Below are 26,534 nucleotides of genomic sequence, written 5' to 3' on the forward strand. Positions count from 1 at the left end.
TAAACCCTAGTCTTCACCCGCTGAACAACCCTCCTTCACTGTAACGACTAAATAGACATCTAGATATTGGATTGATTTACACTCCCACAGTCGCACTACTAGCAGTGCACGCTAACGCTTCTCAAATGATTGCATCTGTTGTAAAGTACCACTAGTTTATATTCTGTGCTCTCGTGTTGATGACCAAAGCTGTCTCGTATTTTTGACGTATAGAAGAATTATGTGACATTTAGTACTTTCCATGAGTTCGGGTTTATGTAAGCAGAGTTGGCTGTAGTCGCCTAGCTATGACGTATTTATGAAAGTCCTCTAGTTTTAATATCTTTTAATGAAGCGTTGCCGCCTGTGTTGCGAAACTTTGAAGTTATCTTCACTTATATTCCGTAGCCTGTGGGAGTAAATAGTGGCGTGTCGCATAATTATGGCGTCACACATGAAAGTCCTCTATACGGTGCATGCTGGAGCAGTAGTAGGGAGGGCAGTCAGTCAGTGCCATGTATCAGTGCAGAACACTAAACCGTTCCCTGTTCCTTTTCACCAGGGCACAGACTTTACAGGGGACTCACAGATGGGCACACAGACTATTCAGCGGCAGTGCTTGTGCACTCAAAGATAATGATTTCTTCAAAGGTGAGTGAAAACATCACGTGCAAAAGCCCTTTAACTGACCCCTTAGTATAGAAACTGATGCAATGTGCAAAACACAAATAATGTATATGTGTGTGTATTTGTGTGTTCCCCTACTAATATATTATTGCATTATCTTATTATTATTATTATTATTATTATTGCATTATCTAAGGATTTTTTTTAACTACACTGAAAATATTTTAATTATTCTTGACACCTTTCTCTTGTAGGATAAAATAAATGCAGTGCTTTACAAATATAGTTATTATTTATTTAAAAAGCACCATCATTCTCATATAAATATACCATGTGCTCTGATTTTAGAAACACTAAATAATGCTAAAATGATTTAGTATCTGCAAACAAATTGTAAAATACACCAACAGCTGAGAATACTCCTCTCCAGTCTATGACTTTCCATGGTCTGCCATTCTATGATCTCGTGTTGGACATTTACAAGAAGGCATTAACAAGCAAAGACGCAGAGAAGATTATAACTTAACTGGTTAAAAATGGCAATTTTTAATAATTTTAATTGTAAATATTCATGAAAAACTCTGGGTTTTCATAATAATTCTGGATTTGAGAATTCCAGATTTGAGGATTTATATCTGTATCAACATGAAGAACAAATCAATCCGGTAAAATAGCTGAGCGAGTACTTTTTCCCCACTGATAATCTGTTATGTGCTCTTAATTATTGAAGGGGCAGTCATGTCATGATTCAGAAGAAGCATGCAATTTTAGACAACTTTTCTATTAACTTATTTTATCTTTTGTTTCATAATCTTGGTATCCTTTGTTGAAAGAAATCCCTACTTTGTCTCAGGGGCAGCAATGCACTCTTGGGAGCTAGCTGGAGACTGGTATATATGCCTCCTGTTATTGGCTCACCCAATGTGTTCAGCTAGTTCCCAGTACTGCATTGGTGCTCCTTCAACAAAGGATGCCAAAATAATAAAATAAATCTGATTATATATGTAAATTAAAAATTTGTTTAAATTGTACGCTTTTTTTTTAATCATGAAAGAAACATTTTGGGTTTCATGTTCCTTAAAGTTTTATTGAACATTTCTGTAAAAACTTATTTAACATATTAGCAATTTAGGTGTAATTATGATAATTCACATTAAAGGGATATCACCCAAAATAAATTGGCATCCACATGAAATAGTAGAACTTAAAAAAGCCTTCTTTTCTGTGAAGCAGTGAAAAATTATTATTTGTTAAAGGGATACTAAACCCATATTTTTCTTCCTGGTTCAGATAGAGTATGCAATTTAAAGCAACTTTCTAATTTACTCCTATTATACATTTTTATTTTTTCCCTTGCTATCTTTTTATTTAAAAGTAGGACTGTAAAGCTTAGAAGCCAGCCCATTTTAGGTTCAGCACCCTGGATAGCACTTGCTTATTGGTGACTTTATTTAGCCACCAATAAGCAAGCGTAACCCAGGTTCTGAACCAAAAATGGGCCGGCTCCTAAGCATAACATTCCTGCTTTTTTAAATAAAGATAGCATGAGAATGAAGAAACATTGATAATAGGAGTAAATTAGAAGTTGCTTAAAGGGACACTGTACCCACATTTTTTCTTTTGTAATTCAGATAGAGAATGCAATTTTAAGCAACTTTCTAATTTACTTCTATTATCAATTTTTCTTCGTTCTCTTGCTATCATTATTTGAAAAAGTAGGCATCTAAGCTTTTTTTTGGTTTCAGTACTCTGGACAGCACTTTTTTATTGGTGGATGAATTTATCCACCAATCAGCAAGGACAACCCAGGTTGTTCACCAAAAATGGGCCGGCATCTAAACTTACATTCTTGCATTTCAAATAAAGATACCAAGAGAATGAAGAAAATTTGATAATAGGAGTAAATTAGAAAGTTGCTTAAAATTTCATGCTCAATCTGAATCACAAAAGAAAAATTTTGGGTACAGTGTCCCTTTAAAACTGCATTCTCTATCTGAATCATTAAAAAAAAAAATGGTGGGTTTAGTATCCCTTTAAGATCTGATTTTCTTATTTGCTAGTAGCAGAGTGGTTCACTTGTTTCATCTATAACCTATCTTTGTGTATATAAATATCAAATGTGAAATTTAGCATTTAAAAGTTTATTTAACTGTGTTTCATAAACTGGTGACCTACCATCGTTATATTGCAGAATATCAGACGTATTTTATGATATTTTTATTTGTCGTTGAATATTGTCTTTCTTATATTTATCACTCACACTTTTGTAAAAACTCTTATGACTATCATTGCCTGTTATAATATATCAATCTAATTGCCTCTAATAATTAAACTAAATAATTCATTGAAAATCGTTGAATCTCACACTAATTACAATATATATACATTTCTGATACACCACTCCCAATTTTCAAATTGTACAGAAAAAAAATCTACAAATAACTTCTATATAGTTCAATTCTAAAACAAGGTAACTGATTAACATATCTAGAGCTTATTCAAGTTCAGAGCAGTATTGGTGCTGACATCCACAAGTTCATCTAAAAACGTTAATAATTAAATCTACCATGTAAAACATTGTTTTAATATTTATATTATTGACAACAATACATTTGAATAGGGCACAAAATACATCATAACTCTTAGCAAAAATGAACGCAGGTGAAGAAAAGTAATAAATCTATTTGATGGGAGATGGAAGTATAAAGTTATAATTGCATTTTTATGATTCGGATATAGCCTAGTTTCTCATCCTGTGGTATGTGACCCCTGGGGGAACGTGGGTCATTGCTAAGGGGTACTCCAAGGACTGACCATTATTATTTTTTTCCTGATGTAGCTATTGTAAACATGACATGTTTCTCATAACTACCCCTGAGCACTACTAACAGGGGCAGAGTGTGAGTATTTCCTTGCCTGCTCAGTTACTGATTCACATAAAATTGGTAAAACCTTCGATTCTGGCTTGTTAGTGACATATGAGGGCTGAAGTTGAGCTTCACCGATATGAACAGAGAAAACATAATTTATGTAAGAACTTACTTGATAAATTTAATTTGTTTCATGGTGGCGAGAGTCCACGATTTGTTACTGATGGGATATACATTCCTACCAGGAGGAGGCAAAGTTTCTCAAACCTCAAAGCCTATAAATACCCCACCCACCTCACTCATATTTCAGTTTATCGAAAAGCCAAGAAGTGAGGTGTAAAAAAAGGAGTAATAAAAGCCATAAAAAAAGGAACAGGAAAAAAAAGATGTGCTCTTATAAAAAACAATCCACAATAGGGAGAGGACCTCGTGGACTCTCGCCACCATGAAAGAAATTAATTTATCAGGTAAGTTCTTACATAAATTGTTTTCTTTCATATAGGTGGCGAGAGTCCACAAATTGTTACTGATGGGATATAATACTTAAGATGTGGAAGGAAGTTCACGAGTAACAAAATAAAGGGAGGGATCAAATATAAACAGCTTTTTTGGCTGAGAAGTCTTTTAATAACTAAAAAAAAAAAAAAAAAAAAATATAGGCAATAGAACTAAAGAGTGAAGAACCTTTCTACCAAAAGCTGCTTCTGAAGAGGCAAAAACATAAAAATGATAAAAATTTGGTAAAAGTATGCAAAGAAGACCAAGTGGCCATCTTGCAGATTTGATCAACTTAAGCTTCATTCTTGAAAGCCCAAGATGTTGCAATTGATTCAGTAGAATGAGCTGTAATTCTCTGGTGGTGGAGACTGACCCGCTTCCAAATAAGCTTTATGAATCAGAAGTTTTAACCAAGAACCTAAGGAAATAGCAGAAGCTTTCTGACCCTTTCTTGAACCAAAAAAAATAACAAACTTGAAGTCTTTCTGAAATCTTTAGTGGCATCAACATAATATTTCAAAGCTCTGACAACATCCAAAGAGTGTAAAGATTTTTCAGCATCATTCTTAGGATTAAAACATAAAGAGGAAACAACAATCTCCCCGTTAATGTTGTTATAGTTAAAAACCTTTGGCAAAAAATTGAAAGTAGTCCGCAAAACTGCTTTATCTTGATGGAAATTCAGATAAGGAGACTCACAAGAGAGGGCGGATAATTCAGGAACTCTTCTAGAAGAAGAGATAGCTAAAAGAAACAAAACTTTCCAAGAAAGTAGTTTATTCTCTAAATAATTCATAGGCTCAAAAGGATGAGCCTGTACAATCTGCAACACTAGATTAAGACTCCATGAAGGAGAAATAACAGGCTTTATTCTAGACAAAGCCTGAACAAAACGGTGAATATCTGGAAGATGAGCACGGAGTTCTAAGATTGATCGGGATCGTTGTTTCCTGAACATTCCAGACTCCCTGTGCAGTCATGGACCCCCATACTGCTCCCCAACCTGTAAGATTTGCATCGGTTGTGATCACAGACCAGGTAGGACGAACAAAGGAAGACCCATGAAGAAATTGGTCAGACTAAGACAAGAAGTGCAAAAATAATCACACCTTTATTAACGGCAAACAAATAATAAAAAGTCCACAAGTCAAATAACAAGCCATGAATCAAAACCAGAGCTGGTAGTCAGACGAGCCGAGTCAGGTGCCAAAGCGAATAGTCAGACGAGCAGAGTCAGGAGCCAAAGCAAGTAGTCAGATGAGCCGAAATCGAGAACAAGGAGAACAGCAGAGTCAGGAACAAGCCAGGGATCAGGAACCAGGAGGGACGTCAGATGGCCAGGTAATACACAGGAGCTCTCACAAACAGGTCTGAGACAATGCAAGGGCAAAGCATACTGAACAGAGGCCCTTTAAATAATAAGTGATGACATCACAATTCTGAGACTGCATCTTGTCTCACACGGATGATGTACACCAGTCTGGCCATAAAAGGAAGTGCAGGAAATGAGCAGCATCACACAGTATGCACCAGAGTCAGCAAGAGAGGTGAGTAAAATGGCTGCCAGCAGCACATGGCAAACAATGCAGGGAAAAAACCCTGACACCATGTCAGAGAAGAACAAATGTTGTGGTTCCAAGAATATCAGTTGTGATATTCGAGTATAATCCTTGCATCATTGGTGCAGCATGCAAAGTTGAAGAGGCTCATATGAAAACGAGCAAAGGGGTCGCCTCTGATGCTGCAATCATTAGGCCTAAAACCTCCATGCACATAGCCAACTGAAGGGTATGACAGAGACAAGCTGAAACTAATATTTGTCTCTTTTCTGTCAGGGAAAGAGTCATGGACACTGAGTCTATTTAAAAACCCAAATAAGTGACCTTTGTCTGAGGAATCGAGAAACTCTTTAGAAAATTGATCCTCCAACCATGAATTTGAAGAAATAACAATAGATGCTCTGTGTGAGATTCTGCTAAATGAAAAGATTGTGCTAGAACCAAAATATCGTCCAAATAAGGAAACCTTTAAAAATATTCTTGGTGCTGTTGCTAGGCCAAACAGAAGAGCAACAAACTGAAAATGCTTTTCTAGAAAAGAGAATCTCAGAAATTGAAAATGATCAGGGTGAATAGGGATGTAAAGATAAGCATCCTGTAAGTCTATTGTGGACATATAGTGACCTTGCTGAACAAAAGGCAGAATAGTCCTTATAGTTTCCATCTGGAAGGTTGGAATTCTCACAAATCTGTTTAGTGTTTCCAGATCCTATATTGGTCTGAAGGAATTCTCCTTTGGTACAATGAATAGATTTGAGTAAAAACCCTTTCCTTGTTCCTGTAGAGGAACTGGGGCTATCACTCCCATACGTTTTAGATGTGAGACACGTTAGAAAAACCTGAGCTTTTAACTGATGTTTTGGAACATGAGTTTGATTAAACCGTCCACTTGGAGGTTTGATTTTGAAACCAATTCGATATCCCTGAGAGATTATATTCTGAATCCAGGGATTTTGGACAGATTCTGACCAAATTTCTCTGAAAAAGTTTTAATTTGCCCCCTACCAGAAGAACTGGGTTGGGAGCAACATCTTCTTGAATTGTTTAAATGTATTCCAATTGGAAGAAGGTCTCCAGTTAGAGCCAGGGGCTTTTGGAGAGGGGGAAGGCTTCTGATCTTTGTTTAGAAAAGAATGAAAACTATTTGAAGCCTTGAATTTCCCTTTAGATATATAGTCTTGAGGCAGAAAAACTGACATACCTCCAGTAATGTAAGAAATAATTGAATCTAATTGTGAACCAAATAGATTCTTACCCTGAAAAGAAAGAGATAATCCTAATTTTAGAGACCGTGTTAGCATGCTAATATTTAAGCCATAAAGCTCTTCTAGAAAGAATAGCTAAAGACATAGTTTTAACATTGATCTTAATAATGTCAAATACTGCATCACAAATAAAAATATTTGCCTCTTGTAATAGTAATATTACAACATTCAGGGTCTGATGAAAATTGCTGAGCAAGATTGGAGAGCCAGAAAGTAGAGGTGGTGGCTACATCAGCAATAGATATAGCTGGCCTAAGGACATAACCAGTATTTAAATAAGCCCTTCTCAAAAAAGATTCAAGTTTCCTATCTAAAGGATCTTTAAAGGAAGTACTATTTTCTAAAGGAATCATTGTATGTTTAGCTAGAGAAGAAATAGCCCCATCTACTTTAGGGATAGTTTCCCATAACTCCAAATTAGCAACAGGTAAAGGATACAATTTTTTAAACCTTGAAGGGTTAAAAGAAGTACCGGGTTTAGACCATTCTTTAGAGATAATAGTAGAAACAGTATTAGGAACTGGAAATGTCTCAGGAAGATTAATTGAAGACTTAAAAAAAGAATTTAACCTGTTACAAGGAATATCCTCAGAAGGTTTAGCTTCTTCAATTCCTAAAGTGACTAAAACTTCTTTTAAAAGAGATCGAATATGCTCAATTTTAAACAAAAAAGATTTATCTAGTTCAGTATTAGATGAGGGAGCCTCAGTATCAGAGGAATCATCATTATGAGAAGATACGTCAGTATTAGTGTGATCAGTACTAACTTTACTAGATTAGGGTAAAACAGGGGCTGATCTCTTACACTTATTTGAAGGTGGTTTTCAGTCGGCCTTCTCAATTGAATCAGCAATAAATGTCTTCATTGCTGAGGGTACGCTATCTACATCCATCTGTGAAATGAAACAAAGGGATCATTTGAAACTATAGAGACATTAGGACGTGATAAAAATAATATACATGAGTCACATAAATGTGCTGAAGATGGCACGTCGGAAGTTTTGCAAAAGACACACTCAGCTTTGGTAGAAAAGTTTTCAACAGACTCCTATGGTGATTTCAGGGACAGAAATAGGAAGTTCTGTTATGGCATAGAAAGAAATGTGGAAAAAAGTAAAACATTTTTTATAATATTATAAAAAACTCTTATTGCGTAAAAAGAACTTTGAGGAATGGAAAAAAGTCTTTGCCAAGATAAATAAGTTAATAAAAACACTATTTATAGAGGTTTAAGTATATAATATATGTAGATACATTATGCCCCTATATATCAAAATGATGTATCTAAGAGATGCAAAGAGCAAAAAAAGACAAAAAAAGTGTGCGAAAATCAGCAGCAAAAAGCGCACGAAAAAACGTTGCACATAATAACGTCATAAGGGGCAGGTTTAAAAGATGCTACATGGCGGCGCGCTCAAGCAAAAAAACAATAACCGGCTAAAAGTAAGCAATGTATAACTTAACTTAAGGCAAAGAAAAACGGTGCACAGCAGCTTTGTGCTTGCGCTTAATACCAATCCCCATAAATCTTAGTTGAAAAGCTGCATCGCTAATATAAAATAAGCAGAGAGAGAAAAAACAAACTACTTTCCCTGGGCTGCAATATACAACATAAATATATAGCTTATAACTTTAAACAAAAAGTGCCCAAATTAGCTAGGAGTGTCTTTAAAAAAAACAATACTTACCATAAATGTGGTAGACATATTAGCAGAGGTAGAAATATAAAAGTATGTTGGGTTGTAAAGGGAGGCAGGAGATGAATCCCTGCGACCGGTTTACAGATAGCCCATATAAGGTTTAAAAAGAGGTAAAAACATGGTAATCTATGAAGAGAAAAGACAGAAGCGCCACATGGCCCAATATTGTTTGATCCAGAATAAATAGATCTTAAGGTGATGAGTAAACTCACGTTTAGTAGAGCACCTCAGTTAGTGCTAGATATACGGTCTGGGATCTATTTGGTCACCCAGAAGACCAACTTCCTGCACAGGAGCTGATGTAAAGTGTAAAGCACCTCTCGTGGTGCTATAGAGGCATGAAGGGGTCAGTTCAGTCACCCAACAGACTTGTAGCCAGACATCCAAATGGATCCAGAGGTGCAAAAGGATCCCACAATTGATCCAGAAAAGGAATTATTCCTCAGGAAAAGGATAAAAGATATATATCCCAAAGAAAGATGCAGCAAGTGTTCAAAATATTAAAAAGTGACTTTAATAAAATTGTAAAAATAACAGGCAACGCGTTTCTCAGCCAATGGCTGTTTCATCAGGCTTCATGAAGCCTGATGAAACAGCCATTGGCTGAGAAACGCGTTGCCTGTTATTTTTACAATTTTATTAAAGTCACTTTTTAATATTTTGAACACTTGCTGCATCTTTCTTTGGGATATATATCTTTTATCCTTTTCCTGAGGAATAATTCCTTTTCTGGATCAATTGTGGGATCCTTTTGCACCTCTGGATCCATTTGGATGTCTGGCTACAAGTCTGTTGGGTGACTGAACTGACCCCTTCATGCCTCTATAGCACCACGAGAGGTGCTTTACACTTTACATCAGCTCCTGTGCAGGAAGTTGGTCTTCTGGGTGACCAAATAGATCCCAGACCGTATATCTAGCACTAACTGAGGTGCTCTACTAAACATGAGTTTACTCATCACCTTAAGATCTATTTATTCTGGATCAAACAATATTGGGCCATGTGGCGCTTCTGTCTTTTCTCTTCATAGATTGCCGCTCCTGGATCCTGGCCTGGATCATCACAGATAGCTGCCTCCCATCCCAATAGACTTTCACTTTATTATCACTGTGTTTGTTTTGATTGTTTATTATTTTTACTCTGTATCACATTGTTATTGATTAACACTGTATAACATTGCACATTGTATGATTTATCACTTTTAAACCACATTGACACTGGTTTCTACAGCATATCACCTTGATTTATCACTTTAGTATTTTTTAATATCAATCTATAACATGTAGATACATAAGTATAGAATTATTTGGTCACATCTTCTCTCTTACACTCAGGGCGCCCCCTTTCTTTCTTTTTTAAAAACATGGTAACCTTAGGCAAACTGTCCTCACTTCCCTCTGACAAACACTGTACTCTGAGGGAAAACGGACTTCACTATACACTGAAGCACATCATGCTTTAACCACCTCCAAAGGAGGCAACGTTTAAACTGAGATATGAGTGAGGTGGGTGGGGTATTTATAGGCTTTGAGGTTTGGGAAACTTTGTCTTCTCCTGGTAGGAATGTATATCCCATCAGTAACAAATTGTGGACTCTCGCCACCTATATGAAAGAAAGTGTATTACTGTGACCAAGTGCCAGATAAATGTGCCACTGTGAAAAAGGTAAAGGGCATCATATTATGCAGCAGTAAAACAAAACCGATAAACTTTGCATGAAATGGTTATTAAAAATAGAAAGATGGTGCTATAAATGTTACTTCCATCATCAAGCAGAAAAAGTTTATTTACCTCTTAATATGTAAGAAGCACATTGATTGCATATAATTATTAATATCAATGGCCTATATATCTGTGTTTTATGTGTTTATTATTCCCTGTGGTAATATTGGCAAATATTACATTCCTGAAAACATAAAACAAATTTCTGATTCATATTTATTTACTTAAAGGGCCATAATACCCAAATGTTTAAACACTTGAAAGTGATGCAGCATAGCTGTAAAAAGCTGACTAGAAAATATTTCCTGAACATCTCTATGTAAAAAAGAAAGATATTTTACCTCAAAAGTTCCTCAGTAGCCACATCCCATTGTAAAGGATTTCTAAGCAGCATTTTAGTGTGTCTGTCCTGGGACAGCTTAGGGGATGAGCCTCGTGAACTCTCATATTATTTCACCAATCAGGTAAAGGAAGCTTACTATGAAATCTCATGAGAGTTAAGTCAAATCTCATGAGAACACAGTAAGAGTTCATGACCTCAGCACTGCTGATGCTGATTGGCTGCTGTTCATTTCTTCATTATTTTTTTTTTTTTTTTTACCTGCAGCTGGGAGCAGCTGAGTATAACTTTTTACACAGAACTTACTCTGCTGAGCTGAGGAGATTGTGAGATAAAATATCTTCCTTTTTTACATAGAGATGCTCAGGTGATATTTTCCTGTCAGCTTTTTACAGTTATACTGCATCAGTTTCAAGTGATTTAGCATATGAGTATTATGTCCCTTTAATTGACATATCTGATACAAGCTTGTGAAATTAAGTGATGCACATGATTTTCATTTTTGTTTATATATGATCAATAATATTTGTGCAACAGTTGGGGTACATAGAAATCAAATAAAAACCCAAAGGGGCACTTGCTACTAAAAAGGTTGAGAAACACCGAGATAGAGCATGCAGGGTTTGCCAATTTACGAAAATCAGGTTGCTTTGTTCTTTTTGTATCCTTGGTTGAAGAGTAAACCTAGGTAGTCTCATCAGAGCTCAGGAGTGTGCACTTGCTTTTAGCTCTCAATGTTTGCAAGAATGTATAACACTGCTACAAACATTGTTGTAAACAGTGCTGCTGTAAAGAGATAAAGATGCATACACACTCCTATGGGCTTACTTCCATCCTGTAACCTGCAGGATTATTATAGGTTGGAAAGTGTATGGCCTGCTTCCCACCTGCAGCCCCTCAGTATCTCAGTTTTAAGGGTCTGACAAAGCCACAACCCATCTATAAATGGCTCGTAACTCCTCCCCGCCCACAAACTCTTAAAGGGACACTAAACCCAAAATGTTTCTTTCATGATTTAGATGGTGAATACAATTTGAAACAACATTTCAAATTACTTCTATTATCTAATGTGCTTCATTCTTTAGATATCCTTTGTTGAAGATATAGCAATGCACATGAGTGAGCCAATCGCATGAGGCATCTATGTGCAGCCACCAATCAGCAGCTTTTCAGGAAATAATAACAAGAGAATGAAGCAAATTAGATAATAGAAGTAAATTAGAAAGTTGTTTAAAATTGCACACTATGAAAGAAAAAAATTGGGTTTCATTTTCCTTTAACTTCAAAAATACTAATTAATTCCCTCATTCTGTCACACAGTGTCTACTGCTATCTACTTCTATATGGTCTTCCTAAATAACTCCTCTCCCCCTCCAATCTATTATGACTGCTTCAACTAGACTCATCTACCGATCTACATCAGCTGCTGCACTCTGTGAGTCTCTACACTGGCTCCCCATACACTCCAGAATACAATTTAAAGTATTAACCCTAACTTACAAGGCACTCAGCAGACTCACTCTCAACTATATTTCCTCTCTCATATTCAAATATTCCCAACTCATCCTCTTCAATCAACCTCTGACCTATGTCTCTCTCCCGCCTCTGACTTCTCCCGTGCTGCGCCTGCCCCGCTCCGCAAGACTGTCTCCAACCTTTGTATAGCTTCAGACGCCCCAGCTACAGCTATTCAGAGAGGCTTACGATCTCTCCTCTGTTTTTCATCCTAACCAAAATAATTCTTGAACTTCCTTGACTCACTGCTGCAACTACAATCCACGGGACAAATTAACCCTAACCTAATGTCTCTACACCCCAACCTATAGACTGTAAGCTCTCCGGAGCAGGGACCTCTTCCTCTTGTACTAGATCTGTATAGTCTGTTATGTTTCTGTATCTTATCACAAACCCTTGTCATTGTATACCCCTATCTCTGAGCAATTTAGGATTACGTTTCCACAAATGATACAAAGACAATGTGTAAATTTGGTAATAGAAATAAATTGGATTTTTTTTTTCTTTTAATTTATGCTCTATCTAAACTTTACTGTCCCTTTAAATAGCGCAAATATCTGTTGAATACCCAGGCGTGTATGCCGCTAGTGTGATGTGTCTGTGTGAGTGCACATTACATACATACTGTATAACAGAGACAGTAAAGCCTCTTATTGGCCTTGAAAATTAAAATAAAAAAACGAATTATATTTGGTAGTGTAATAATATGATGAAGAGCTACTTGAATAAAAAAATAAACAAAATTCAAATGGATATTTTTGGATTAAAGGGATATGAAAGTTAAAAATGAATGCTTAATTATTCCGATAGTGTATACAATTAAATTAAACTACTTTCCAATTGTATTTTTGTCATTGAATTTAGTTCTTTCTGTGTCCTTTGTTGAAACGTAGCTTCTTTCCATGAAAGCATATCTAGATAGACTTAGTAGTGTGTGTTTGCAGTGTTTGAATCAATGTTGTACATATAGTGCTCAAGACGTGAACCTGCCTCAGTATGCTCTTGAAATTTTAACAAGAAATATCAAGTATACCTCAGTATGCTCTCATGGGAAGGAGAAAAGGTTTCAACAAAGGATACCAAGAGATATAGTAAAATTGACAATAGAATTTAGTTGGATTTTTTTTTAATTGTAAGCTCTACTTGAATCATAAAACTTTAGTTTTCATTTCCATGTGCTTTTAATAATCTCCATAGCAGGAAGTTGCATTGCTAATCTGATAAAATTAGTTTTATAAAAATATAATCTTCTGATATTCAAGAAACACTGAGTGATAGAGCTGATACGCTTAGGCTCAAATTCGTTCCTGATTTTGCTCTTCCCAATGTTCTTTTTTTCAGATTTGGATAGATCGTTGGTAAACTTCCATAATAAACTCAAGGAAGCGCTGCCCACTAGTAATTGGAGTCCGTTACCACCGACGGGACATCTTCCTCCTGAGAGGGCTGATGTTGTAATAGTGGGAGGAGGAGTCTTGGGCTGGTCTGTTGCTTACTGGCTAAAGCAGAAGTCTAGGAGGGACGCACTGAGAGTGGTTGTGGTAGAGAGAGATCCAACGGTTGGTTGTTACATTTTTTTTTCTTTTTAAAGAGTCCTAAAACTGCAAAAAGGAAATTAGCTAATGTGTTTGAGTATTTTATTATTACCTTTTTGCATTTATATAACTACGTGTTTAACTTATGCAACTCCAGAGCAGCAATGCATTACTGGGAGCTAGCTGGAGACATCTGGTGAGCCAATGACAAAAGGCATAGGTAATAAGCCACCAAGAACCAGCTTGCTCCCAGTAGTGCATTGCAACTACTGAACCTACCTAAGTATACTTTTCACCAAACCGTACCAAGAGAATGAAGTAAATTTGATAGTAATTTGAAGCCTTTCTTAATGGGATATGACACATTCTGTTTCATTGTTGTAATAAAATAGCACTAAACAGTAGCGGTGCGTCAGAGGTTGCTTTTCGTATTCAGCTCTTTTCAGAGCCGAATATCCTCTTGTTCAAGTGAAACGCTAAGTTCTGTGCAAATCCAGATCTTTGTTTGTGTCGCTTGCACAAGAGGATATACGTCTCTGAAAAGAGCTGAGTAACGAAAGCAGCCTCTGACACGCCACTACTAAGCAGTAAATACAGTAGATAGTCAACAAATGCATAATTAAAAGACAATGCAAAAGTTTTTAGTCTGAACGTCAAATAAATAGTAGATTTTGTTTTCGGACAAATTTCAGTTATGTCTGTTTCCCCTCCTACTGTATCATGTGACAGCCATTAGCCAATCACAAATGCATATACGTATATTCTGTGAATTCTTGCACATGCTCAGTAGGAGCTGGTGTCTCAAAAAGTGTAAATAGAAAAAGACTGTGCACTTTTTGTTAATGGAAGTAAATTTGAAAGATGTTTAAAATAGCATGTTCTATCTGAATCATGAAAGTTACATTTTTACTTGAGTCTTCCTTTTAATATAAGGCATTTAAATATGTATTATTCCTAATTTTAAATGGATTTAATCTTTAATTTCTTTTTTTAAACTTCATTTGTGCAGTGTCATTGACTTCCTGTCATAGCCCTACAAGGAGGCTGTGGTCTCCACAGGAAGCTTATCTAGCATGATGTCATAAATCTTCTAGAGTAACATCAACTGGTCTACTATTAAAGGATTACTTTCTGTTATAATTTTTAAGCTAAACAACTAACATATTAAAGTTAATAAACATTAATTAAAACCTACTGACCTATATTTTCTCCAAAACGAAGTTTCATAACGTTCTAAAAGTTATATCTTTTATTCGCCAATGATGTCACGTTATCCTGCCCACTATTTTCAGCACTGAGTGTTCAAAATACTTAAACCAATAACTTTGTGTTTAAAGAGCAATTTTGAAACCTAGGTATTGTAAACGGATTGGTACAGAGCAAAGGATACCCACGGAGTGGGTTTGGAAAACAATTCAATTTGCAGACAAGATTTCTGATATACGGTAGAGATATGTTAATGAAATACTATTGATAAAAAGCGTATTGGGGTAGTTAGTTAGTAACAGGCATAGAAAATATTTACTTACAGTGGCCCTTTAAGTGGATACTAGATAAACCGGGAGTCAGATTTTCCCATGCTCAGAAGAGCTAAATTGCCAACATGTCCGCTCTCTTATTTCCCCGAGGGCAGTTGCTATAGTGAGCATTTCTAAGTGCTCATTTTGCAAGAAAACGGTTTCTTTTTAATTTAACAAATGTCTTTACTAAAGGAGCACTATTTCAAATCCCTTTAAATTTCCATATTCTATCTGAATCATGACATTTTGACTTTCATGTACCTTTACATTGAGAAACTGATGGTATAAAAGAGGCTGGAATAAGCATTCAAACCTTCATGGTTCATTGGGAGCATAAATGTTTTATTTAAAAAAAAAAAAACTTCAAACTTGTTCTGTTAAATTTACCTCTTTCTTTTCCTTTATTGAGTTTCATCTCCCTCCTTTTACAGTAAAAATCACTCTTGTAAATGTCTATATAATATTAATCTAGGTTTGTAGATTATCAAGGAGTTGGTTAAAGTTTAGAATTTTCTAAATTTTATTCTTCCCCAGAATTTTGAACTTTAGACAATTCCACGTGTTCTACCAAGCAAATAATTACACGACTAGTGCGTATCTACTAGTTCATGGCTAACAGCTGAATTATAACCAGGAAGAGAGGGACGTTTATTAAAGCGACATTTTGTATAAAAAAATGGGTTTGTCAAACACTCCCTAAAGCAGCCAAAAACTAACTCTATAAACTATTTTCTTCAAATACTGCAAATTGCCAAAATCAGCTTTTGATCTGCAGCACGTTGAAAACTAAAAAGTAAAGGAAGAGTCGTACAAACCCATTTAAAGGGAACGTCTACTTAAAGGGACATAATACTCATATGCTAAATCACTTGAAACTGATGCAGTATAACTGTTAAAAACTGACAGGAAAATATCACCTGAGCATCTCTATGTAAAAAAGGAAGATATTTTATCTCACAATCTCCTCAGCTCAGCAGAGTAAGTTCTGTGTAAAAAGTTATACTCAGCTGCTCCCAGCTGCAGGTCAAAATAAAAAAAATAATGAAGAAATGAACAGCAGCCAGTGCTGAGGTCATGAACTCTTACTGTGATCTCATGAGATTTGACTTATCTCTCATGAGATTTCATAGTAAACTTCCTTTACCTGATTGGTGAAATAATATGAGAGTTCACGATGCTCATCCCCTAAGATGTCCCATGACAGACACACTAAAATGCTGCTTAGAAATCCTTTACAGTGGGAGGTGGCTACTGAGGAACTTTTGAGGTAAAATATCTTTCTTTTTTACATAGAGATGTTCAGGAGATATTTTCTAGTCAGCTTTTTACAGCTATGCTGCATCACTTTCAAGTGTTTAAACATTTGGGTATTATGGCCCTTTAATTATTATTTTTTTACTCTTTAAAATGATAGATAATGTCTTTTCTACCCATTTCCCAGCTTTGAATAATCAACATTGTTATATATTTTATAGAAAACAAGAAGAAAATGATCCGGTAAGAGTCCCAAGATGCCATAAAACGAAATCTTTATTTTCAATAATTAAAATCCAACATACAGGAATAAGCAGACAGGTCTTACGCGTTTCGGCTGTGTGCCGTATTCATAGACCTGTATATATATTTTATAACCTCTGATTGATTGTTTCTAAGCTCCTGCAGGCCGCCCCTTATCTTATGTTTGTTTTTAGCTTTTTACAATCTTGCACTAAAGCTAGACAGTGTTAGTTCATGTGTGCCATATATATAACATTGTGCTCACTCCTGTGGAATCATAATAGGTTCAGAAGAACCAGCACTAATTGGCTAAAATGCAAAACTGAAAAAAAGCTGAAAAAACCCCCAAAAAAGAACTGAGATAAGAGGCAGTCTGCTGAGGCTTAGATACAGGTAATCATAGAGGTAAAAAGTATATTAAAACAGTGTCGGTTAAGCAAAACTGGGAAATGGATAATAAAGGGATTATCAATCTTTTTAAGTAATTACAATTTTCAAGTAGTCTGTCCCTTTAAGGCAAAACTTGCATTTGTATTTTTTTCTCAGTAAATCATTTGTTATTGTAATTGAAAAAAACAGTATAAATAAATAATAGTGTAAAAATTATTCTAGTATGTGAAATAAATGAAAAAACTAGTAATATATTCTGATATTCAGGGTTTTCCCTATTATCTTTACTATTATGGCATATTTTTTTAATATTTAGTACAAATTTATACATTTTATAGCTTATAATGTTTCATGCAAAGATTAAAGGGACACAGAGTTAATACTTTGTTATTCATATAGAGCGTACAATTGGGCTGGACTTTAGGGATGTAAAAAGCAAATACTGTAAAAGCTAAACAAGTCATTTTTAAACTTATATACACGTTTTTAGTGCCTTTTGTACAGAATGAAACATACATATATAGGGACATAAACGTGTAGAAAGGGAATGCTCTATTGTGTTACATCATTTTATTATTGCAGTATTGTTTGTTTATAACTATGTACTTAAAGCCCACAAATGGGTTAAATACATAGTTAAATGCGGCTCTAGAACAGCAGTGCAGTACTGGGACCTAGCTGAACACATCTGGCGAGCCAATGACAAGAGGCATATTTGTGTACCCAGCAGTACCAACTAGCTCCCAGTAGTGCATTGGTGATCTTGAGCCTACCTAGGTATGCTTTTTAACAAATGATACCAAGAGAATACATACAATTGCATGCTCTTTCACAACCACAACATTTTATATTTGACTTTCATATTATTTTTAATATATTAATTTTATGTTCCTAAAAGATGAGTCGCTTGTTAATGTTGATTTAAACAGTTTAAAAAAAAGTATTTCTTCCAATCTAATTCTAACTGTTCCCCTCAGTACTGTCGCGCCTCAACAGTTCTATCAGCGGGAGGGATCCGTCAGCAATTCTCCTTGCCAGAAAATATCCTGATGTCACTATATTCAGCTCAGTTCTTGCGCACTATAAATGTAAGTCTAGCTTTACAACTAAACAAAATGTTTATTTTTGTATATGGTCTCTTAAATGTCTTTATACACGTGGTACAAAATAATATAATAGTGTATTCAAATAACGCTATTAGCGCTGCGGAATCTGTTGGCCCTCTTGTCTGTTGGGTTTTAATTCTTTTTTCTCTTTTCTTTCTTTCCTAACCTAAAAAACCCCCCAAAATAAATACAGACCTCCTGTCTCAGGCTGGCTCTCAATAATTTCATGTTGGAAATACATTTTAATATTAAAGGGATACTAAACCCACATTTTTTCTTTCATGATTCAGATAGAGCAGGAATTTAAAACTTAGTAGCCGGCCCATTTAGCACCCTGGATAGCGCTTGCTTATTGACTGCTATATTTAGCAAACCAATAAGCAAGCATAACCCAGGTCTGAACCAAAAATGGTCCGACTCTTAAATTACATTCCTGCTTTTTAAATAAAGATAGCAAGAAAACAAAGACAAAATGATAATAGGAGTAAATTAGAAAGTTGCTTAAAACTGCTGCTCTATCTGGATCATATAAGAATTTTTTGGGGGGTTTAGTGTCCCTTCAACCCCTTAGTGACCAGAGCACTTTCTGACCATTTGGGACCTGGGCTATTTTTACATTTTTGCTGTGTTTGTGTTTAGCTGTAATTTTCCTCTTACTCATTTACTGTACCCACACAAATTATATACCGTTTTTCTCGCCATTAAATGGACTTTCTAAAGATACCATTATTTTCATAATATCTTTAAATATAATTTACTATAAATTTTTTTATAAAATATGAGGAAAAAATGGAAAAACACACTTTTTCAAACTTTGACCCCCAAATTCTGTTACACATTTACAATCACCAAAAAACAACCATGCTAAATAGTTTCTAAATTTTGTCCTGAGTTTAGAAATAACCAATGTTTACATCTTCTTTGCTTTTTTTGCAAGTTATAGGGCAGAAAGTACAAGTAGCACTTTGCTATTTCCAAACCATTTATTTTTTCAAACTTAGCGCTAGTTACATTGGAACGCTGATATCTGTCTGGAATTCCTGAATAACTATATATATATTTTTAGTAGACAACCCCTTTTTTTTTTTTTACAAACTTTTTCACAAACTTTAGGTTTCTCACTGAAATTATTTACAAACAGCTTGTGCAATTATGGCACAAATGGTTGTAAATGCTTCTCTGAGATCCCCTTTGTTCAGAAATATCAGACTTATATGGCTTTGGCATTGTTTTTTGGTAATTAGAAGGCAGCTTAATGCCGCTGCAAACCACACTTGTATTATGCCCAGCAGTTCAGGGGTTAATTAGGGAGCTTGTAGGATTAATTTTAGCTTTAGTGTAGAGATCAGCCTCCCACCTGACACATCCCACCCCCTGATTTCTCCCTGACCCCCCCTCAAACAGGTCTCTTCCCTCCCCCACCTTACAATTGTCACCACCATCTTAAGTACTGTCAGAAAGTCTGCCAGTACTAAAAGGTGTTTTTTTATTTTATTTATTTTTCTATATATTTTATATGAAGTGTAGGATCCCCCACATTCACATACACTGAAAATAGCATATTGTAAATATAGCAAACATATTTTTATTTTTGGTGGAAAGACAGCTACTGTAAAATGAAAACTGAATACCGTTATAGATATCTTAGAATTTTGCTCAACAAACTCTGTGACGTGGCAGATTTTACAAGCCTAGATAACTGAAGTCGTTCAGAAATCCGCAGCTTCTGCACGTCATAGTCTTGCACTGTAATTCGAGATTGGTTGCAGCTTTTAAAGGAATTTACCTGAGGAGATTCTTAAAGTATTTTAAGCATTTTTTTATTTTCCCATCAGCAGACAAGAACAGCGAAATAGTATAGACAGCAGCTATGTGCGTCATATCCCTTCTGATACTCCCTACACTAGTGACAGAAATGTACTTCATAAGGAAAGGGCTTTCAAACGTTCTTCTTAGCTTTATATCTCCAACCTCTTGGTCTGACCAGCTGTCAAATGCAGACATCATGGCCTGATGACCCCTGGTCCTTATGCATGGAAGCTAAAATTATCCATATTGGACAATGCTGCCATGGTAAAATAATTACATGATACAGTTACAGAATATTTTCAATTAAATACCCCCTCTACGGACAATCAGTTTGCAATTTGAGAAGCACACAAGGGCTTCGTGAGAGGAGAACTTATTACATTAAAAGCACATTTACAAAAAAAAAACATCGCAAAACTTATGAAGACTTAACATGCAGATTCTCCTACTTAGACTTCTTACACAAATAGGCTTCACTAGATAGTAGGGTACTGGAAGAGCTAACACAAACTAGAAAAGCCCTTGATGGGCTAATTGACACCCGAATCTGCAGGGGGGCGGTATTGCACAAGCAGTTCACAAGAACTGCTTGTGCAATGATAAATGGGGACAGAGTATGCTGTCAGCTCGCACTTTTATAAATCGGCCCCATTGTCTCGTAAGACAAAGAGCATGTTTTATTACTAGAGAAAAAGGGCAGGAAAGTTATTAGCCAGAGCCTTAAAGAGGAACAAACGTAAATCATAGTAACATACATAGTAGATAAGGTTGAAAAAAGACTGAAGTCCATCGAGTTCAACCTATACAAATCTAAAATACTTACAAAAAGCTCCAGTTAAGCTTAAATAACCCCATTAAAATGTGACCCATTTAATACTAGCAATCATATCCATGAATTTTGTTTATATACAGAAATGTATCCAGACTATTTTTAAATGTATCTATGGTATTGGCATTCACTACCTCCTTTGGTAATGAGTTCCACAATTTTATTGCTCTTACAGTGAAAAAACGTTTCCGTTGCAGGAGATTAAATCTCCTTTCCTCCAACCTTAAATTATGACCTCTTGTCAGAAACAATTTTCTTGGAATAAACAGAGCTTCTGCCATCTCTGTAGTTGGGCCTTGAATATATTTATATAAAGTAATCATGTCACCTCTCAAGCGCCTTTTTTCTAAGGAAAACAGACCCAGTTTGGCTAGCCTCTCCTCATAGGTTAATTTCTCCAATCCCCTTATTAGCTTTGTGGCCCTTCTCTGAACTTTTTCTAGTTCTGCAATATCTTTTTTAGCAATTGGTCCCCAGAACTGCACTCCAAACTCAAGGTGAGGTCTTACCATTCATCTACAAATTACAATCGCCAGGTCATACATCAATTAAAAACACTTCCGATATCCTTGCAATGTTCAACACTAATACCAACCTATGTAACCTAGACAACCCGAATCTATCATCTGCTCAAAAGGCTAATTTATTATCTTGCATAAAGAGGTGTCTTCTACTGAAGCTGGCACTGGAACAAGTCAATGATTTTAACTCCCCAGTCACCCCTTAGGAAGTCCTAGGAGCAATTCAAACCCTCAAACATGAGAAAAGTCTGGGCCCAGATGGGTTTTCTACCAAATATTATAGGATTTTAACACCTCAACTACAAGCGCTTTTTTAATGAGATTGATAATAGTCATCCCCATAAGCAATGGGGAATACAAAGTGGCCCTATATGCTGCTGATGGTTTTTTTTTTAACTCTTAACTAACCCTAAACTATCTATACCCTCCCTGATGCACGTGCTTCAAGTCTATGGAACTTACTCAAATTTTTGTATTAAAGGTATTGTCTAGTCAAAATTTTAACTTTCATGATTTAAAGCAGCAATTTAAAGCAACTTTCTAATTTATTCCTACTATCAATTTTTCTTGGTTCTCGTGGTATCTTTATTTAAGAAAGCAAGAATGTAAGCTAAGGAGCCGACCCATTTTTGGGTCAGAACCCTGGGTAACTCTTGCTGATTGGTGTCTACATTTAGCCACCAATAAGCAAGCGCTACCCAGGTGCTAAACTAAAAATGGGGTGGCTCCTAAGCTTACATTCTTGCTTTTCAAATAAAGATACCAAGAGAATGAAGAAAATTTGATAATATGAGTAAATTACAAAGTTGCTTAAAATTACATGCTCTAAATCATGAAAGTTTTTATTTTGACTAGACGATACCTTTAATGTTACCAAGTAGGAACTTTTAGTGTTTGAGATATATAACACAAAGTTTACCCTTTTATAGAAAGGGGATTCCATTTTCATATTCAACAAGAGGCTATTAATTGTCTATATGATGCCTAATAGTGCTGAATTGAAGACTTTAAACTATGACACTTTGAAGGGGAAGGCAGGAACATCAATGTGTACATGGGAGAATAAACCTTTTGTTTAGGATCGGTAGAATAAACGCAGTGAAAATGGTAAAATGTCTGCGCTTGTTAGATTTTTTTTTAAACCCTGCCAATTCCTTTGCTGGATACGATGGCATTCAAATTCCAAAAAAATGTAAATGCCTTTTTATATAGCAGCATAAACGCTCTCAAATAGCTAGCAACACATTATATATTGTCCCAAGGACTGGGTGGGGGGGGGGATGGGAGCCCCAAACTTATTATATTACTGGGCAGCGTCTTTCCTAAATAAAGTATCTGACTGGTGTAAAAATGTTATCAATAAAGAATGGGTTTAAATCAAGCAGGATATAGCAAGCTGTAGACAATTAGGGGAAATGTGTTGGTTATCCCCCACTCAGAGACATATCCAGTTGCTATCTTCTTATATTACAGCTGAGACCTTTCAAGTATGGGATAAATGTTTAAAGAAGTTTAAATCCATCTCCACCAAAATATCTCCTTTAACTCTCCTCCTTGACAAGCCAACCTTTCCATTACAATCTTCTTTAGAGGTTTTAGCAGAGAACACTTTGCACCGATTGATCCCTTGTCATTCAGTTTTAAACAATGGTAAATTGAAAGCACAAGCTGAAATCGCTGAATCTCTTGGTTCTAGAAACCTTCAATTGTCCCATTTCCTATCCAACCATACTCGCAAGTCAGACATTTACCGCCCTCTCACTGTATTTGAACATTTGTAATCCTTCACCCCTAAAGGGAATGTTCTCCATTACTTATAAAATGCTTATCATTCACCACTTGGATGCGCTCCCCTCAAATGTGGCTAGGGGGGGAAGAGATATAACAACAATCAATAACCAAGAAGACGTGGATGCAGGTATTTAAACAGATGGGTTAAGCTACTTCTATCTCCACAATGGAAATGCATCTGAAACTTCTGAGCAGGTGGTATCTTACACTATCTCTATTGGGGCTACTATCGGTAAGAATCCCAACCACCCGCTGGAGAGGATGTACAGAAAGGGGCACATATATACACGTCTGACGGGCATGTCCCGTCACCCATGAATACTGGTCCACTAGTAAAGTAGAGATGGAGAAAATACTATCATTACAATTACCTATGAACCCATGGCTGTTTCTTTTTAATAGGTTTCCTAAAATAAAATGTTTACTGTGCTTAAATCTGTTAACAATTATGACAAGTTATGCAAAATTTGAACCCTAGATACTGGGAAAAACCTCTTTACCTAGGGTGTTCTATGGAGAGAGTTTATTTTACCCTTCAATTAGAGAAATTCCACTACGTACAGATCCAACACATCAATGATGATTATTCTGTGTGTTTTCTATTGGAGGATTATATATCAAAACTAGGGTAGTGGCTTTCTATAGTCTTGTTTAGGCCTATTTTATTGATTTATCCTTGGATGTGGACATTGATTCCTTGTGGATGTGGGTACTGCATCTCTTTTAATTAATGCTTAAAGGGACATGCCACCCACATTTTTTCTTTTATGATTTAGAAAGAGAATGCAATTTTAAACATCTTTCCAATTTACTTATATTATCTAATTTGTTTTATTCTCTTGATATTCTTTGATGAAAAGCATATCTAGATATGCTCACTAGCTGCTGATTGGTTGCTGCACAAAGAAGCCTTGTGTGATTGGCTCACCATGTGCATTGCTTTTTCTTCAACTAAGGATAGTTAAAAAATGAAGCAAAATAAATAATGGAAGTAAATTGTAATGTTGTTTAATTTTCTATTCTCTATCTGAATCATGAAAGAAAGATTTTGGGTTTAGTGGCCCTTTAATATGAGGTAAATACTAAGGGGACGATTATATAAAGCTCTCTTGGATGACCCCTGATCAATCAGGTTTTCGATCAAATCACTCTACTACAACTGCCCTCCTAAAAGTTTGCAACGACATCCAAACTGGCATGGAACAAGGAGACCTAACTGGAGCAATTTTCCTTGATTTTGCTAAGGCTTTTGACACAGTGGACCACGACATACTACTGCTCAAACTAAAAAACTCTGGTATTGCTGATCGTCCGTTAACCAGGTTTAGATCATATGTATCGGATCGATCACAATATGTCTCTGTTTCTAACAGTGACTCCCTCCCTCTCCCAGTCACGTGTGGTGTTCCCCAAGGTTCCATTCTCGGCCCTCTACTATTCACATTATTTATAAATGATTTGCCTTATGTCTGCAAATCCTCAACTGTACTCATGTACGCAGACGACACAGTAATCTATGCAAACAAATCTGATCTGCCGCAGCTTGAGGCAGTGCTCCAAGACCAGTTCACAGAGGTAGAAAAGTGGATCTCAAAAAACAAACTCTTCCTAAACACTGACAAAACTGTCACAATGATCTTTGGAACTGGACCTAAATTACACAAATTACAAAATTCACATCTACGCATCAAAACAAAATCCAATTGCACGCTGACCGCAGTCCACTCTTTCAAATACTTGGGTATGTTCTTAGACCCTAATCTATCTTTTGGCCTCCACATAGAAAAACTTGCATCTAAACTTTATCCAAAATTAGGTGCCCTGTACAGAAACAAATCCTGCCTCAGCCCTACAGTAAAGGAGAAGATTGTACAGCAAATGCTGATGCCTATCATGGATTACGGGGACGTAGTATACGCACCTGCGCCGCAAACTCACCTTAATAAACTTAATACACTGTATAACTCATTCTGCCGCATTGTGCTACAATGTAACTACAAGACCCACCATTGTGACATGCTAAAAGAACTAACCTGTCTGTCGCTGGAATCCAGACGCACCCTACATCTTTCCAGCCTTGTGTTTAAGAGCTTTTCTGGGAAGCTCCCACCCTACCGGAGCAGAATGCTGCTGTTCTCACCTCCCATAACCTCCGATCCAGTACCAGCACATTATTTAGCTTGCCTCAATACAAAAAGAAAGCAGCTCGATCCTCCTTTTCCTACAGAGCACCACAGTTATGGAGCGACCTCCCGCACACTTTCAAACCTTCCCCATGCCTAATATTCTTTAAGAGATCCCTCTATACATATCTCAAAACAGAATGCACCTGTCATGGTTAATTATATATTTCTTACCTGTTCTATGTAACATTTTGCATCTATTGTGTATTATTATTGTTTTTGTATTTTATTGCACCCTATTGTATCAATGCAATGTTTTGTGATCCCAGGACATACTTGAAAACGAGAGAAATCTCAATGTATCCTTCCTGGTAAAATATTTTATTAATAAATAAATAAATAGTGAGATTTTATAAACATGCGCACCACTCCTTCTATTGCACTACAGGTATTCTATAAAGCCGCTTTTTATCCTGAGAACAAAGTTCTCTCTAAGGGGCGTATGCTGCATTTTCATATGGGAAGGAGATGCCTACATTACAAAGTGCACAATTAATTTAAGTATCATACAAAGTGAATCATTTAATCATTACCACAAAAATACACAGAAGACAAGCGTATTGTTAAGGTGTATCAAACATTGTAACAATAATCTTATTTTTGTATGTAAATGACACAGAGATAAATTGCACTCACGGGGGAATTTTTATGATAATTCCACCAGGGCAGCCCCTGAGAGGGTTAGCATGAAAAGCTTTGTCTAATCTGGTGAGGTTTAGATAACTGGAGGCTACCGTCTGGTAAACTTGCTAATAACTGTATTATTGTAAAATAAATTCATCTGAACTCTGTATTTCAATTCATTTCTGTTTTATTTGTATGTTATCTTTTTGAATAACAAAAATGTACTTCATAGGAGACTTTATACAGCTATCAGTAGGAATCTGCTCTGGTGCTCTGTAGGTTCTAGTTACTTCCCTATCATGTAAGCAGTTTACTCTCCTACTCTCTTTACAGGAACACTTGGGTGTTGCTAATGAAGATCCTATAGACATTCAGTATAACCCTTCAGGGTATCTGTTCTTGGCAAGCCAGGATGGTGCAACCACACTAGAGCAAAATTACAAAATTCAGAGGTAGGTACCATAACATGTCCTAGTTCCAAGGCTGGTGGGGTATCTGGTGCCCTGACTCAAGTTATGTAGTCCCCCTGGTGCATCATCCACACTGGCTGCATCTAGGGTCACTTCAAGACCGCAGTATGTTTTTATAATCGGCTGTGATGAAATGTTAAGTTTTTTATAAATATATGCATTTTTATGGAACTTCAAAAAAAAC

The 26,534-nt window shown here is 36.1% G+C and overlaps 1 protein-coding gene across 1 annotated transcript in view; it reads left to right on the forward strand.

Moving 5' to 3' along the window:
- Positions 1-270: 270 nt before the first annotated feature.
- Positions 271-26,534, forward strand: part of FOXRED1 (FAD dependent oxidoreductase domain containing 1) — an 80,561-nt gene continuing 54,297 nt past the window's right edge. The window contains exons 1-4 of the mRNA XM_053691540.1: positions 271-630; positions 13,417-13,634; positions 17,995-18,105; positions 26,214-26,332. Coding sequence (XP_053547515.1) covers positions 495-630; positions 13,417-13,634; positions 17,995-18,105; positions 26,214-26,332 — 584 coding nt within the window. The 5' untranslated portion in view covers positions 271-494. The remainder of the gene's footprint in view (positions 631-13,416; positions 13,635-17,994; positions 18,106-26,213; positions 26,333-26,534) is intronic.

The sequence above is a fragment of the Bombina bombina genome, chromosome 8 (assembly GCF_027579735.1).
Source record: "Bombina bombina isolate aBomBom1 chromosome 8, aBomBom1.pri, whole genome shotgun sequence".
Lineage (NCBI taxonomy): Eukaryota > Metazoa > Chordata > Amphibia > Anura > Bombinatoridae > Bombina > Bombina bombina.